Source organism: Pezoporus flaviventris, unplaced genomic scaffold (assembly GCF_033815535.1).
Source record: "Pezoporus flaviventris isolate CSIRO_AGI_PZ_B2104156 unplaced genomic scaffold, CSIRO_AGI_Pfla_v1 ptg000023l, whole genome shotgun sequence".
Classification (NCBI taxonomy): Eukaryota; Metazoa; Chordata; class Aves; order Psittaciformes; family Psittacidae; genus Pezoporus; species Pezoporus flaviventris.
This window is the reverse complement of record NW_026892571.1, coordinates 7,982,877-8,000,573: the sequence shown is the minus strand read 5'-3', so window position 1 is coordinate 8,000,573 and position 17,697 is coordinate 7,982,877. Positions and strand designations below refer to the sequence as shown.

Here is a 17,697-nt window from a genome sequence, read left to right as displayed (position 1 = left end):
TACACTTTTGCATCTGTTCCTTCCGTCTTTTTCTAGATTCTGTTATCTCATGGAAGCTTTTTAACTTAGTGTGCTTCTGTGGCCTTTCTGTCATGAAAAAAAAAAAAAATCTAATGATTCCTGATGCAAACACCCCAGGCAGTTATATAAATGACATGTTCTGAAAACAATTATTTCTCATTCATCAGCAGAGCAGTCCTTCCTCCATGTCTGTGCATGCTGTTCTGACTGCCCTTTTTCCCTGGACAGTACGTCTGAGTGGCAAGCTCCCTGCTTGCTAAAGCTTCAGACAGCAGGGCTTTAACGGTGGTTTTTTTAATGCCACATCTTTAATACGCTATGGAAAACATTTTTGAGAATATGCTTCTAAGAAGCTCAGTGTGCTCTTGTTTGTTCCACAGCAACGAAGAAATGGAGGATAAAAAAACCCATCACGGACATAAGGCAGTCAGTTTCTGAATTATACCTCAGTATAACACAAATATAACTATGCCAAACACATTATAAGACAGAACTGAAGAAACTGTTTTATCTTTATGTGGCGTTGTGTAATTGAAATGGACAAAGGTCCAAACCTACCAGATGAATCTTGGAGGATTACATTTAAAAATATTCGAAAGAACCCCAATCACTTCTCTCTGCTATGCTGCAGAATACGCAGTATGATTGTTATGTGTTTATAGGAGTTGGAAGTATTCTTCAAACTCCCTTGTTCTTCTTTGTGGCTTTGAGCTCCCCTGAGTCTCATGGTTGATTAGCTAAGACATTCCTTTCAACAGTTACAACTCCAGAGAGGCAGGAAACAGCCGTGGCAGAGGTAGGGAGCAGAAAGTAGAGGTATTTTACTGAGTCAAGTCAATATTCAGCTAAAAAGGAAAAAGCTCTCTGTTGCCTGCAAGTTGGGAAACTGAGAAATGAATACATAGGAAAATTGATTTCCCTTCAGTATTATAACCCTGCTATTCAGTGTGTTGGGAAATAACAAAAGAAAAGGAGTAGAATAGCTCAGATTAGACCCCTTGGAAAAGATGGCCTACAGGTTTAGAAGCATCATAGCAAAACTGAACATTTAACACGCTTCTGCCCTTTAAGGATGAGCAAAGTAAAAAAGGATCACAGAGATGTAACTAGGTATACCAGAAAAAATAGGATTTCAGCTTTGCAAAGCTGATACCCTTTGAACAAATGGGGAATAGTCATCTCACACTTCCAGCATCTGATCTCACTAATACTACCTTAAACTGAAATAGGAAAAGGCAGCTTCTTGTATCTTAATAGATGATACCATCTCCCACGTTTCATTTTTTACATTTTACATACAACCCTTTTCCAATATAATTTCCATCCCTGGCAGTGTTCAAGACCAGGTTGGACGAGGACTTGGGTGATATGGTTTAGCGTGAGGTGTCCCTGCCCATGGCAGGGGGGTTGGAACTTGATGATCTTAAGGTCCTTTCCAACCCTAACTATTCTATGATTCTATGATTCTAATTTTCAAATTAATTAATCCAGATTATGCAAACCTACATTAACAAAAACTTCAATAAACACAATGACACACGGAAAAAGTAACCCAGGCAGCTAAGAAGGCAATCAACTCTGGCATCAGTAATGGGGGCAGGGGTATGTGGAAAGGCAGAGAAAGCAGAGAAAGAACAGAAGGACATTCAAGACATTAACATGTATGGAGTTATGATAAAAATCTATCATGACTTAACTCAAAGTATCTGGTTAGACGATAACTCCTTTTTTAAAGAAAGTATACCTAACCTGGACTTCAGTAAAAACATTTGCTATAGGACAAGAACAGACAATTAGTAAAGACATATAAAAGGTGTGCAGGAAATTGTACGGTACTGAAAGAACAGATCATGCTCAATGCAGAGAACGATTATAAGCAAAGCTTTTCCTCCTTGGCATTAATATTCTTCAGTATTTATGTGCTAACAGAATTCCTAATGAAACAAAATCTGCAGCCATTGTTAAGACAATGAATGATCAGAACAAATATAACAAGAACTGGATAACCGTGAGGAGTGTAGCAATATTAAGAACAGTGTTATAAAATGCCAAGTCATGTGTTTTTAGTACAATGCAAAAAAACCCACTCTACCAAAACCTAAAGTCCACTGCTGGAAAATGAGTAAGAGAAATACCTTATTGCACTGTTCCAGGAAAGACTATCAACTGTGAAAGTTACGTAGTTGGGAAGAAAGGCAAAGGTGGCTCTTGGGAAAAAAGCACAATGTAATAAAGATTTCACCTGGGACACTGTTTATGATACTAGTTATTCCTAGTGAAGAACTAACATTAGCTAATCCTGCATTTCTCTTAGCACATTCCTGTATGGGGAAGCTAAAAGACCCTGGCATATTCAAGTTCATGAAATTAAGCCTATGAGAAACTACGAACGCTTTCTTTAAATGTACTTTGAGGTCCCAGCAGAGCTGGGGAAGACAACAACCTAAAAAAAAAATGAATTGTTGACACAAGCAGTGAGTATAATTTCATGCCTTGATAGCCATGAAAACATTTGGGGTAGAACAATTTTGAATCACCACAAGAGAGCAGTGGTGAAGCAGACATCCAAACAGATCAGTAGGGCAAGAAACCAACCTACTTTTAGCATGCAGCTTAACCAGTTTAAAGAAATGATTGTGACTGGAGTACCTGCATTGAACAACTCAAAGTCACTTTCCATCTCACTCACTCTGCCTATCTACCTGCCAGCATTTTTGTCTAAAGTGGTTTATATAGACAGACTCAGTTTTTTACCTGGAAAGAATGACATAAATGAAGAGCAATAATTTCCTAAAGCAGTGTGAAAGTGTTTCAAAACACAGTTCAAGTATTACTTCTATCTACATTCTTTAATGGCTTTTCTTACTGCAATGAAAGCCAGAGTAACTACATACGGTATCCTGATCTTAACCCATTTTACATTTGTGATGCTGCAACAGAGCTAATAGGGCCATAAAGGAGCTCTCCTGCAAGCATCCTGACCATTATGGTAAATTAAACTCCTACTCTTCTATCATACAATGTGTACTGTGCTCTTCATGCCAAGTGCAACAACAATTTCAAGAGCTCAATACACTGTTTACCAGGATCATTTCATGAAAGAGAACTTAATGTGGCTTCAAACTTCTACTCCAAATCAGATCAAAGGGAAATGCCAACCTAGAGGTCCCCACAATCTAAGTCTGAAGGAGAAAAAGTGTTCTCATTGAATAGCAGGGACATAATTTCATTTGCATAAGGACTTAATAAGGATTGACCTGGGAGGTATTTTCTGGGAATGTTTCCCAGACTGTGTCCTACAAGCATGACAGGTGGGGGATATCTAGTTTGTGAATCCCAAGAAGATTCAGGCATCTCAACAATGCAGAGACATGGCAAGACTTTGTTGACTGTTTAAACAATGCTGTAAATAGAAAGGATGATTCTCCAGCTTTCCATCTTTCACACAAAATTGGAAAACAGATGAATTTTCTTGCAACAACAACAGTTAAAAGACACCAGCATAGGAAGCCAACATTCTCAGTGAAATTCTCTGTAAACCCGAATACAGTTATGTCAATAGCTTTCTCCCACATTAAAATGAGCCAACTATACCAGTAAAAGACTGCAGGTAAGAAATTTAAATCAAGTGCTATCAATAAAATTTTAAAAATTAGTTGTGGAAAAACAAACAGAAAAAAAAACTGAAACAAAAAAAAAAACAAAATCCCTCAAATGAACAGAAAAACATCAAACCAACAACCAACCAGGATTTTATCAATTTTTCAAAGAGCTAAGTCCACATTTGCTGCTTGTGTATTTTGGCATACCAAAGAGGTGAACTTCAATGATAAAGACTCAGTTTTCTTATTTTATGCATGCAAATTATTTCAAACAGCAGTGTCACAAGTTTAATTCAGGAAAGGATTTTGTCATATCTTTAAATTACTCTAACATGAAACCTGGACACAAATTTAAAGCATACTCGTAAATGCTTTCTAGAATAGAAGCTAAGCCGTACCAAGTTCTTACCAGCACAAGCTACTGTCATCTTGTACTTCAGGCACACTGAAATCCCACATAATCTTTTATAATACAGACATTACTTTAAAAATACACATACTTTTGTGTTCTGGATCTTAAAACATGCCATTAATTTCCATTTTGCTTGCCACATTCAACTTAATGATACACCCTAGCTGAACTACTTATGGTTGTCCTGAAAAAGGAAATATATCTTGAAAGTGCTGATACAATCTTAATTAGAGCACCAAATAATGTATGCTTAGCATACTGTCTTCAAAAAAGTCATCATGACTTGCTTTTTCTCAGATGTACTTAGATTCTCCGAAGTTTTTCAGTGAAATGAGATTTGAAATTTTATTTCACGGATTTTATCTACATAGAAAGTTGTACAGAGACACCAGCTATTAAAACAGTCTATATAACACTGTGTTGTGTGCACTGAAAGTTTAACTATAGCATAGGATCTAGAAAAAAAACAAAAGAGCTAACCACAAACCACCTATTTCAAGAACAATTCTAAGCTCTTACCGTCATTTTTTAAATGGAAACAAGCTGCCACACAGGTCAGAGATAAAGAAGGATAAAGTACCAATAGTAATCCTTGTACTCCTCACATGAACTCGAACAAGGTATTTAAATGAGACTTTTAAAGCTGTAAATTGTCCATCAAAATACAGAATAACTTTTGCTAATCCTTGTGCCACAAATTACTAATCCATCTGGAAAGCTATTTTGTTGCATGTGTTTACAAGGATCTAAATGTCACCAGAAAGAATTGGGTTAGTAGCATGTTAAAAAAGGAAAAAAAAAAAAAGTATGACAGAAATAAAAAACTCTGAAGCAGTTGACCACAGAATAAGTAGGATTTGCAGAAGTACTTACAGCTTTCAATCTCCAGCGTGCAGTTCTGCTCATCTAGCGGATATCTCCGTAGGTCCATCATACAAGCAGCTGTTGTTGTAATTCTAGGAAGGAAACAGAAGAGCTTGTTAATTTGTCTTGTTCCAATCTTTTCTTGATTACACACAGTTGATAGAAGAAAATATATTCTACATAACTGACGTTCTTGTCTATTTTTGCTGACATAGTGTGTCTGCTGCTTACTTGTAACTAATGCCTTTCTAAGAAGGTTATGCCAGTCTGGTGGGCAAGCAGAGATCTTCCCCTTTATACACCATTACACAGTACTGCAAGCTTTAATAATCATCAACCAATTTATCCTAAAAAAGTGAAGCATGAATTAGTGCAGCAGTATTTCATTTTCTAGTGGAAGAGTTCAAACCAAACAGGACAGGCTCAATGAAAGGCGGCACCGGAAATCTAAAGAGAAACAACGACATATTCTGTATCCTGGGTTAACACCTTAATCCCTTTATGAAACTTCTTTCTTCTGTTCAGTAGTGATTTATAAATAAAATACTATTTTATCTTCATATTAAAACACAAACATTTTCAGGACCACTTTAAAAAAAAACACATTTAGAACCGTATCTGTGCCTCCAGATTTCACCAAGCCGAGTAAAATTAACATGTTGAGCATCTCTTTTAGATGTTGAAACATCTGTACCATCAATAAACCTTTTGCCAATAAATCTCACAGAACATGACCCCGAGCTGAATAAGAACAGAAGCACAGTTCTCAGAAGCATTTTATTAACTCTGTTCCCATCACATCACCTAAATGTGTAGAAAAAGACCCCAATTTTTAATCTCCTCCTAATCCCAAGCAACTCGGTAGTAATTTAGAAAAGTATGACAATTTGGAATCTACCAACAGTCAAACTATGCCCCACATATACTCCACGCAGTGCCAGGTGGGGATTTAGTGCACCAGCTGAGAGGTTTCTAGCCTTTCTTCTCTCCCTCTCTACCTGGCAAGAGCCCTTCCCCTACCCCTGCTACAGCCTGGTGATTTATACGGAGTCCTCAGAGAAACAAGGATTTTCCCCTGTGTGTTAAGTACAGCTGATTGGCCAGCTGCATGTGGAAAGCCTGCTTCCACACCAGTAGAAAAATGAGGCCACTGCACCACATCCAACTGTACAAGCTTTCTTCAAGCTGAAAGTTTGACCAACTGATGTAGCTCATAAACTCAAACGATGTAGCCCATTTAGCTCAAATCATAAATCCCAAGATGGAGCAGACAGAACTCCAAAATGGGACCCAAGCTGACAGATGGAGTGCCTACAGCACATGCAGACAGTGCATGACCTGACAACATCAGCAGCAACATCTTTCCAGGATATTCAAGAAAGACTTGCTGACCAACAGTTCTCAAAATCCTGTCCTCCCGGTATGAAGGTCACTGGCCTTTCATAGTTGGTATTAGGCTGTCAGTAAGTGTCTGAAAAACTTCTTATACATTCTTTGTCTGATAAGACAGAGAACTCTTTCATTCGGCAGACCTCATTCTTTCTCCTAAAATATCTTAAATAAGAGCTCATTAGTAGCAGAAAACTACAGTTGCATGAGAGAGGCCCAAAACTGACTCCAGCAATCCCTTCCACAAGACATTTAGGAAACACTGAAGTTACACAGTCTTCTCATTAGTATGCTTACTGCCCTACTGCTTTACTGTCATTTCTAGAAAAAAAAGTCCCTGTAAATATCTTCAAAGAAAAGAAGTAAGGGCAAGTTACTCCTATAAACACTAAGGAAGTCCTACCTCTCCCTGGTCAATCCATTCAAGATCCAGGGGCTGTCAGAGAAAAAGAACTAAGTTTTGGTACTAAGTTCTTTCTTCAGTCACTACATGGGTACCCATAAAATTGCTTTTGAAAGCATATTGTTTTCAGTGTGAGTTCACTACAGATGTCTCAAAAGAAAACAGGGGAAAAGAATCCTTTGGCTCCCTCAATGAAAATCTTCCAGCTTTTAACAAAACCTGATGAGGAATATATGTTTGTTGATAGCAAATGCAAATGGAGCAAGCAGCAGAAGCATATATTCTAAAAGAGAAAACCAAAACCAAACAAAAAACAAAATAATAAAAATCTCTTGGCAGTCCATATACAGCATCTTAAAATTTGGAGGAAAATCAAAGCAATTTCGCCCTATTCCAGTATCAATGCAAGATTAATTATTTGGGGAAAAACATCAGGAAAGGCAGAGTGAGACCAGAAAAAAAAAAAATTATAGCGCATATTTTTGATTGGTTGTGTTTTCTGGCGGGGAGGTTTGTTGTTCTGTTTAATACCCTCATTATTTCCATATCTATGTGTATATTATTGTCATGAGTTTTAGAATAATTTCAGTCCTTCACAAATGAAAAGGCAGGAGAAGAGACAAACAACCAAGGTTTAAGTGCACAAAGAACAGTGGTAAATGCTAACCTGGTTGACTACTAAGTCTTCTAATACCTTTCTCTGCACTAAACACATTCTTCCTACCAGCTTCCATCAGAGTAGGGGACTCCACACAGAGAAAAAGCCATCCTGTGCTATCCTCCACAAAGCGTCTTTTCACACTGATGGTGGAGCTGAGCATTCCCAATTCTGACATGTCTTCAGTAGGATTTTTGGGTGCAGCAAATAACCAAAAGGGGCCAAAGGCTGCAGCCAGACAGGATAAAAGCTCTGTAGGGAACATTATGAAGTCATTACAATACACATTGCTTTACCTCATCAGAAAATAATGGGGGGGGGGGGGGAAGTGGCACAATAATGACAATGATTGGTAGAGCAGAGTTTTAATCAAGCCAAAACAGCAGTTTTCAATAATGCATTTAATTCAACTTGCTTATTCATTCTTATCCACAATGCAAATCCACTGTAATAAAATAAGGAGCCTGTCCTTTCTTCTCTTTGTATCTCCCTCATTTTTATCCTGACTTTTCTCACACTTAGCCTGAAGTAGCAAAAACTCTCTCTCATCTTCAAAATTATTTCAACAACCAAACTACCTTTTGGTTGTTTAAATTCTTAGTGGTTTGCAATTCATGGTGAATATCTAAACCAAATTACTAATGCAAGAGCATGCAAGAATGACCAACTCAGACTATTTTAAAGTCAAGCCACATGACCTATACCTCTTCAGACAGAGAAATAAACAGCAGTTCATTACAGCAGATAGGAATATTTGATACAGGCCAAAAGCCTCTTCCCCAAACCAGAGCCATTCCAATTTTCCTTAAAGGATTAAAACTATTTGTATACAGCCTGGACTGGTGCACAAAACATGCTATCACATTTTGCATAATGTAACCTTCAGAACAAAAATGGGAGAAAATAAGAAAAGAAAAACTGAAACCTTTTAAAAACCAACACTGCAACTCATCACATTGCAGTCGTTAGGGATAATAACATTGCTCTCTGACAAATACTGTATGAAATGAAACACAGCATAGAACTGTCTCATAGACTAATCTTTCATCTACTATTAAAGAAAGAAAAACCTTGTGATATTTTATTTTGAGGCTCCTAACAATGCAAACCAGACTTTAGCTTCCTCTTTTATGACCTGTGTTTTGAATGTAGACTTATTATGGAGCCTCTCTTCACCCCTCCACAAAAAAAAAGTCAAATCCTGAAGCACTGAACTGACTAAAGTATTATGAACTACACCTAAAGAAAACTTTGTGTGTCAAAGTAAGCACAGCTACAGTGCAAAGAATCCTGCACCACAAATAGCTTGAAGGGAAAGTAAAGCTTGCTCTTGGTAATACAAAATAATTCAGATAAACTTTTCTTTCTGAGAAAGCTGAAAAATCTGCCCTTGTCTCCAAACCTTTGACGAGGTTTTATGATTCAAATAAGAGCGGAAATAGGCACTGCTCCTTTCACAGGCCAAAGTTGAAAGCCATAAAAATCTTTTTTATAACACTTCCAAACTTGAAGAGATGCAGAAAATAATACACTTAACAAATACTATCCCAGCAGTGATAATAGTTGTTTTTTTCAGTATTACACAGCGTACAGTTTTTCAAAATCCCATTGATTTTGCTCTTCTGACAAATTCAGGTGGGATTTGAAATTCAAAATAACAACTTAAACAATTCTGACATCACCAGTGAAGAGAAAACAGCACTGAAAGACAGGAGAGCAATGCTAATGATAGGTGGAGATGGACAGAATCCATTTCTCTCTTGGAGTAAAAGTGGCTGTGCAAAGCTATGGGGAATAAGCAGCAACAGAAACTTATCTCTGCCCTGGAAGGAAGCAGCCCTGACCTGTAATTACAGGATTACAGACACAACAGAAATGATGAGCAAGAAGGTGACAATTTCAGATAGGTCCTCTGAGTAGAGTGGTAGTATGAGAACTATATAACACTCTCTTAACTCTAGCACTGACAGATTGGGATCCTATTGAGTCAGACAGAGCTGAAACCCAGGAAAACACAAAGACCAAATGTACGCACATATATCCTGTCAAAAGCAGTGTGAGATTCTGCTTCAGATTTGTGTATCTGAAGGCAGAATACAGCTCCCCACTAACAATATCTGGAGCAATCTAAAGAGCTTGCAAGGGTACCATGCCCTATAACAGACTGCATCTCTATCACAGACTTCATAAGAATCCTCTGCACACTCAGACTGGAGTCACAAACTCCCTGAATTAGTTACTGAAACCCTGTACTGCAGCTAAACCCACTCTTCACTTCTGCTTCTTGGAAACAGCCCTGCTGCGTGACTGTTGGAAATGTTGGTGGCAGCAATAGCCAGCAGAACCAATTTCAAATACGTGGAAATCTGGGAGCAAAACTGTAGTGTGATAAATCTCTCTCCTGAACAATAATATTTGATTTAGACGTATGTGTCAAGGTTGTTAGACATACTAACAGATCTACTTTTACATTAGAGTTATTACCAATAACAGAGTTCGCAGAATCCTTCCTCCTGCTTAGTCACATAAAAGATGAGCTTCCCTTGTATTACCCTGGGTTAAGAGTTGGCTTCAAGCAAATAATGAACAATAGTGGCATTTCTACATGTCCATCATTAAATCTGAACTTTCAGCTACTGACTGCTATAATCCTTTAACTGTAAATTGCATATCGAGTTTCTCAGTGTGGTTTTATAGGAAAAAAAAATAGCAATTGTTTTGTTGCTGCCTTGGTTTGGGATGAAATAATATGGTCAGGCTACCCAGAATCTGTAACGTGCTTTCTTCTAATACCACTTCTCAACCTTTCCTGAGTAGTCCCATCCTAAATTCTAATTTGGCTCATTTTTCTCACTCCAGTTGGGACTCGCTATTTAACAACATGCAGATGTCTTTCCCTTGTTTCTGTTGTGTGCTATCCTAGAATAGACAGGTAATCTCTGAAAGCTCTGTTGAAGCTAGAAGGCACAACCATAAAGCAACTAAATTATATGATGCTAAAACATTTTCTAAATGCAATATGAAACAGGGAAAGAAACTTCAACCTCATTAAATTTTGTTGCTGTTTATACTGCTGGTAAAAGAAACATGCAAGATTTCTAAGAAAAATCTAATATATATCTCTGATCTTTTAGGAAGACGCTCTGTATTTCTCTGCTGAAAGATAGCCTGCTGGGCCATCTGCATGCCAGCTGGGAAGTCATGGAAAACTGGAGAATTCTGCTACTATTTCATGGTAAAGGAATTATGACTCAGAAGAATGAGAATTTTGCCATAGATTTCCATTTAATGATGCCAAATTTTCTGCTATATCTTTCTGCATGTACCTCTCTAAATTGTTGTTGTAATTAGGTAGCTTTGCCTACTACCCTGTCACTCAGTTCAAAACCCAGCCACAACATCATGTTCATAATTTAAATCCCTGCAAAAAGCACACCTCATTCCATGACAAAATCTTCCAGTACAATAACCTCAGCTTTAGAGCGAAATCATTCAAGCCATTCTCAGAAGTTATACGTGCTCCTCTAGAAGATAGCAGCCATATACCACAATGCAGCAGCTGTGGCAGAAGAGCTCAGAGGACACTTCATAATTTTAATATTTTATTACTGGGAAATGTATCCTTGTCTTTCAGCATTCACTTCACTTCTCCTTTGCACAAGAAATAAAAATAGATAAATGAGAGAATACTAAACCACTTCAGGGTACAGAACAACGAAATAATATGCGCACGATGGTCGAGTGATTCAGTCTATAGCAAACAACCTTGGAATAAAAAGCTAGTTACTACCACTCTTCCACTTATACAGACTTCGTAGTCCTTCTGCTTTATAACCATCACTGGGAAACTGAAAGTTTTGCTCTCAAATATTTTGCAAAACAGGTTCCTTATTCTGATTGTGAAAATTGTGTGTCTATTTCACTCAGATAATGTCAGCATTGAAATAAAAAGTGCAACATTTCAACTTCTTTTTCTTAAAAATTTACATTGCTACCACCCAAGACATGTTGAATACTACAAATAAATCATATATTTGTATATATAATATCTTTAATGTTGAAGTCTCTTCAAGAACAACAACAAATTATTCATAAATTTCTCAAAGAAAATTGTATAACTCAATGCATTTTGGAACATTTCCTCACAACCTTTTTTGCTGGGTGCGCTAGCAATTCAAGTTTATACATGACAGCATAAAAAGATTAGAAGTAATTGCATTCTCTTTATAGACGGCCAACTTAAAATTACACTATTACATTCCATTTAATGTAGACTCCCTTAATATTATGGAAGAGAGCTAGAATTTCCCAACAAGACACATGGATTTTGTGGCTTTTTAATCAATTCTCAGCACCTAAAATAACTGGTGCTTAGTTCTAGTGAATATGTTGGACTCTAAATGTACCCTACATTAATATTTATTATTCCAGGATGATAAAGATATAATGTTTAATTAAATAATTGAAGATCTAAGGGAAAGTATTAGTATCTTCTCCACAAAACATGCACTGCCTCAGTGCACAAATAATACTGCTGCTAAAAAGTGGAAATAGAGAAGTACAGATTATCATAGGTAAAACAGTATGAACTTTGCCCACGGGCTACCTTTTTATGCCTTAAGAGGCTAGCAACTACAGCAGCACTACCACCCTCTAGTGCAACCCTCATATTTGGAAGAGCACTATCTTGTTTCTCCCAGAAGCCTGTGTCTGAATGTTAAAAATCATGGGTTTTAGAAAATAGCGTGTTACTGTTTTTTACCTAAAGGTGTGTTATCCTCCCCATCTCTGAAATATCTCCAGCAGTCGACCTCCAACAACTGCTAGACAGAGCTCCTCATGGAAACCACATGTCAGTGGTGTTTGCACAATCTGCAGCTCCTGCGCCTTCCTATATTCGTGAAGAGCTTATGCTGTGGATGATGAGCTCATGAAGAAACTGTAGTCACTTCTTCCTTATGGTCTTAATCTATACTTTCTGTTACAGAGTCTGTCCCACAAAATCTTTTCTTTTTGTAAAATGCCACCAAGAATATTACCAATTACTTGCTATTCAGGAAGACATCCAAGCAGAAGGTATTTTCACCATTCTGGAGAAAGGACATTCTACCCAAGTTAAAAATTAATGTGAATGTCAAACCAATCTTCAGTAGAAAAGGCACATTCAGTTTTATGATTGCAGCTTATTTAGTAATTCTTACAGAAGTAAGATAAGAGCCCAAAGCTCCTATTCCTCTGACTTTAGTGAGTCAGAATAAAAAGGCTCATTTCCCACATGGAAATGTCAATAAAAATAATAAATTTAAGTGGATTTTTCATAAGCAGTATTACTCTCAGATCCAAAAAGGCAGGAAAAAAGCCAATAAAACCCTATAGCACACACCTGAAATTTTTCAGTTTCTTTCAAGCACCTTTACAACAAAGCAGTAACCCATAAAATTCTAACCCTGACAAAATTCTGAGACAAAAGTAAAATGAACTCTCCCTGTCCTAAAGCAGGAGACACAATTTAAAAGCAATCAGTCAGGGAGAGAGTTAACAGTTATGATAAAGGCAAACTGTGTAAAGCAGAGTAGAATAATGGGCACAGGTTATTACTTATTAATTCCATTACAATTAGAAATTTTCATCCATAAGGACTAGGATACAAGGAGAGTTGCATAGCCTATGTGACTGTATGCGTTCCTCCCAATTAAACAGTCTATGTTACACCTTTCTATTTCTAGCAAGAAAAGCTCATTGACACACAATTTCTCTCCACTCTGCTCTATCAGAACTTCACCACTGCTAGGAATGACATATTTAATCACCTTCTCTTCATTTCTTCTTCTACCCTCTGTCTGTAGAGAACCTGACTTTCCCCAAAATGCACCAGAAATATCTTCAGTAGCATGTCAAAGTGTCTGGTACAACCCACCAGGGGTGACTTGCTCACCGTGAGAGCAACGGGTAAGGGTAAAAGTTCTCCTCTGAGCAGAACTGTAACCACACCACTGTGTGCTAACAAGGGTTCCTTTGAGTAAACACTATTTTCCAGGCTATTCTAGTGCCCCTTTTACATAAACTTTACATATAGCATTACTTTAGGCTGCCTCTATCTATGACCAAGTCTTAAACAAATTTAGGTTTTCTTTCTCTTCTGCCTCTACTGATGACAAAGAGAATGCTCTCCCCATTCCTTCCTCCCTGCATACATCTAAAAACCAAAGTGCCTTGCAGCAGATACTCAGATGCAGAAAACAAAACACACTGAGTGATCCCCAAAAATAACTGCCACAGATCCCCTCTGTCACAATGGAGCTCATTCCAACCAGCTTGACCCACTACAGCACAGTTGCCTCACCTACTGCAGCTATGATACGCTTTCCATGCCTGAAGTATTCATGCCTCTTGGATCTCCTTACCTCTGGTAACAGATACCTCTTTCATTCTGTACCTGAGAGAGCCCAGCCAGCATCAAACTGCTGTATAAAATATTGATTTTTTTCTTTTAATTTCTGATGAGAGCTGAAAAGCATGGGCAGCAAAGCACTTCAGAAAGGCCTTCATGTTTTCCTGTTAGGGTGGTGAGGCACTGGAATGGGTTGCCCAGGGAGGTTGTGAATGCTCCATCCCTGGCAGTGTTCAAGACCAGGTTGGACAGAGCCTTGGGTGAGATGGTTTAGTGTGAGGTGTCCCTGCCCATGGCAGGGGGGTTGGAACTTGATGATCTTAAGGTCCTTTCCAACCCTAACTATCCTATGATTCTATGATTCTATGTTGATGTAGCTGAAACCTGCTGTCCCCACCTTCCCTCTCCCCTCATGCTTCTTCTAAGCTTAACACAATTCAACAAGCAAAAAAAAATAAGGAACTGCGCCTTTTCATACTACTGTTGAACAGTACAATAAATAAAATAACCTTGCAATTTTTTATTGTCATGAGATCAGTATCTCATTTTGCAAATACACATTTCAGTTTCACTCTGGTATACAGGGAACAGTAAGAAACATATCCAAATACGTAAATCCACTCTGACATCCTTTCAAGCATCACTGTAATATCAACTGCCAATGAAGAGAATGAAAACAACCAACACAGATGATCTTAAGGCTCCAAAGCATGTGAAGTACTGCCCTCAGATTTTACAGCTGCTTATGCTAACATATTAACACTAAGGTTAGATGAGCACATTGACACTAATGTATCATTTCACTTTTAATTTTGCTGAATGACCATTATTTGCACTTTAGTAGGTAATGATTCATTCCCCCATGGTAATAAAGAGGGGGGGAGGTGTGGAGGGGTGAAGTCTATGTAATAGATGGAGAAGTCCATGACAGATTTTGCAGGGCTCAGACATGCAAACATCACTGCTGCTGGTAAAACAAAAAGTAAAGGGATATTATATTTCAGTGTGGTTGAGACTATCCACACTGCCATTAACACATCTACAGTATCAGTGCATGCAATGCTAATTGCTTGAGTACCCTCACCTCATCACAATGACAAGCAACATGAATACATTCTCACACACATACATACATACATGTAACTATGTGAATAATATATGCTCCTTAATAATCCTTCCTTGATACATCCTGTTACTGATTTGTAGGGTTTCTCCCTGCAGTTGTATTTTCCCTTTTTCGCAGACAAACTTTGTTTTCAATCCCTGACAAACAGACTAACAAGAACTGGGTTTCAGTGCTTGAGAAATATTACATATCATCTAGTTTGTTATCCTTGAGGTCAAATAAATCTTTATAATCAATAATTCATGAACTGTACTTCACTGCTGCAACACTTAAATCAATTTATAGATTTAACACAACAAATAAAAGCTGACCAACATATTAACGCCATGAGACCCTAATTAATACCTAGCACTGATCTATATTATTTCATATCTAATAAATTTTTTTAACCATTATTTTATCTAATTTCATTACACTCTTTGACTTACTAATTCCTATAACTCATACATTAACAACAGATCTATACTTTTTTAGGTTTTAGTTTTTACAGCAAAAAGTTAGCATTATATGACTGGAAAAAAGTTTAAAAAAATAATTAGACTGAATTATACTTTTTCTTTTCTTTGACAGATCTGATGTCAGCACATCATATACGCTGCATGATAACTTAGCATTGGCCAGCTCTCGAAACTGCGTTAACTCATGCACTGAAGAGTGAAGGCACTGCAGTACTGAAGGCCTGTTTCAAGATACTGTAGTGGTATGACTCACATACATAACACATAGTAACCTGGAAGGTCTCACAGAATTAAAAGGCGCATTGTGAAATTACAGGTAAGTCCTTGAGGGAAGGATTTAACAGTTCTTTTTGCAGCAATTGTCATGTCCACAGACTAATTATTACTGAACAGGATCAAGTTTTCAATTGGTGAGTGAGAAAGCTCTTCCCTAGAATAGGGAGAAATTTAATGGGTCAAAAACACTCAAAGAAATTAGATACCAAAAAATACAGTCACTCTACTCCCCCAGATGATGTATCTATTATAGAATATAGTTTTGATACTGATGTTAATCATGCACCACATAGCAAGTACTTCACACTAATCTATTTGTGCAAACATAGATCTGCAAGACCTGTAGATCCAAGTATCTTAATGCATTAAAAGCATCAACTACTGAAACCTCACAACAGTGCAGAGGGATAGGCTAGAAACATTTTTAAGGCAGACTGAACTCTTTCAGTTCCTTCTGAATGATTCAACAAGTTGAACGATTGAACAGTCAAAGTCTTCAGTCTGCGGCTAATCACAGCCTACTTCCAACTACTTCTCTTGCTTTTAACTTTTCGTAGGAACACTCCTCTTCACATGCTCACCATGATCTACCAAAAGAGGCTGACTCTGCACTGGTAAGTGGGTGGAAGGCAGTATCATGAAACAGAGAAGGATAAGCAATGAAGCTCCTGACTGGTTTTGAATTGCTTTGTTTTGCTTCAGTGATGTGTTTATGTCCAAAATATTTTTCTGGTTGTATTAAACAAATCACAACATTTATTATTTTTAAAAGTATTTATGACATATAGATTAATATTATTTTATATAAATTAATATTACTTTATATAAATTCATGTTTACTTTCAGTTATCTAACCAGAGGGGCACAAACAGGACATCAAATCCTGTACTGAGCAAATAAGATGTAGCATCTGACAAAGATGGGTAATAAAAATACAGATAGTGAGTATGCAAATATGAAAAAAATACTAGTATACATTTTTTCCATTCCAGAACAGTATTTTGAAATTATAGAAATCACTCACCTAAAATGACTACCATTTATTCCAGTTTTTGCTAATCATGATTTGTGTTAAGCACTTTCTATAAAGCACAGAAGAATAAGACACATTATGTAAAGCATCCCATATGTGTAGAGTAATAACTAACCCCTGGAGGTATAAAGCTGCAGAACTTCAGCCTTGAAGGTCCAGTGTCACTGGGGCTTCTCCACCCCAATTAACAGCCAGATCTGGGGCCATTTAAGCTGTCTCTAATAAATCACCAGTTTGCAGTAGCTACGCACTCCATCTGAACAACTATTCCCATGTGAACAGTATTTAATGAGGACAATTAATAAAGATTTAGCAGATATTTTTAGGTCTAATTCATAGCACACATATTTCAAGTGGCTGATTCTTATTAATGTCAACTGACCTTAGGTAAGGCTCCTGCAGGGTAGGAGAAAAAGATACATACAGATGATTTTATATATAAAACACTACAATGGGGAGTTGGGAAACAAAGGATGCTTCTTATTCATATAAAAGCTTTATGACAGATCTGACTTGGACAAAATATGAACAGTTTATTCTGCACATTTTATTCTTAAACTCTGATGTTTTCCCTACTCGGGCTTATCTGCAAGTAAACATCGGTGAAGAAAACACGGTTTACAGCTATATCCAGTCATGCTCCTTCTTTCGCCTCCCCTGACAGACAGGTCCACTGGCATGACACCTAAGCCTGCAATTTATTTATTTATTTTTTTACAATGAATAAATAAATTACTTAAAACTGTCTCTTATCACATTCCAGATGTCATGTCTGGCCTCAGTGCTCTTCTCATCTACTGTGTTAGGCTTATGCACTCAATCCTCCATTTCCTATCTGGTCCATTTTAGACAAATACCCTTATTGCTTTAATATATTATAAAAGTAGCAGCAATATTATTTTGAGAATGGGAAGCAATGCTCTTTAACATTTCCCAATCAATATCTACATTTCAGATCAATTCAACTTTAGTTAAGAGTTTACTGGATGCATGAGAGAAGCATATAGGGCTTTTTTAATTTTAAAATGAGTCAAACCTCATGACTACAATTAATATGCACCTAA

The 17,697-nt window shown here is 37.3% G+C and overlaps 1 protein-coding gene across 3 annotated transcripts in view; it reads right to left on the bottom strand.

Moving 5' to 3' along the window:
• The window catches only part of GABRB2 (gamma-aminobutyric acid type A receptor subunit beta2), a 154,065-nt gene that overhangs the window by 61,128 nt on the left and 75,240 nt on the right, over positions 1–17,697 (bottom strand). For all 3 annotated transcript variants that reach the window (XM_061456579.1, XM_061456580.1, XM_061456582.1), the window contains one exon: positions 4,909–4,991. In XM_061456579.1, coding sequence (XP_061312563.1) covers positions 4,909–4,991 — 83 coding nt within the window. The remainder of the gene's footprint in view (positions 1–4,908; positions 4,992–17,697) is intronic.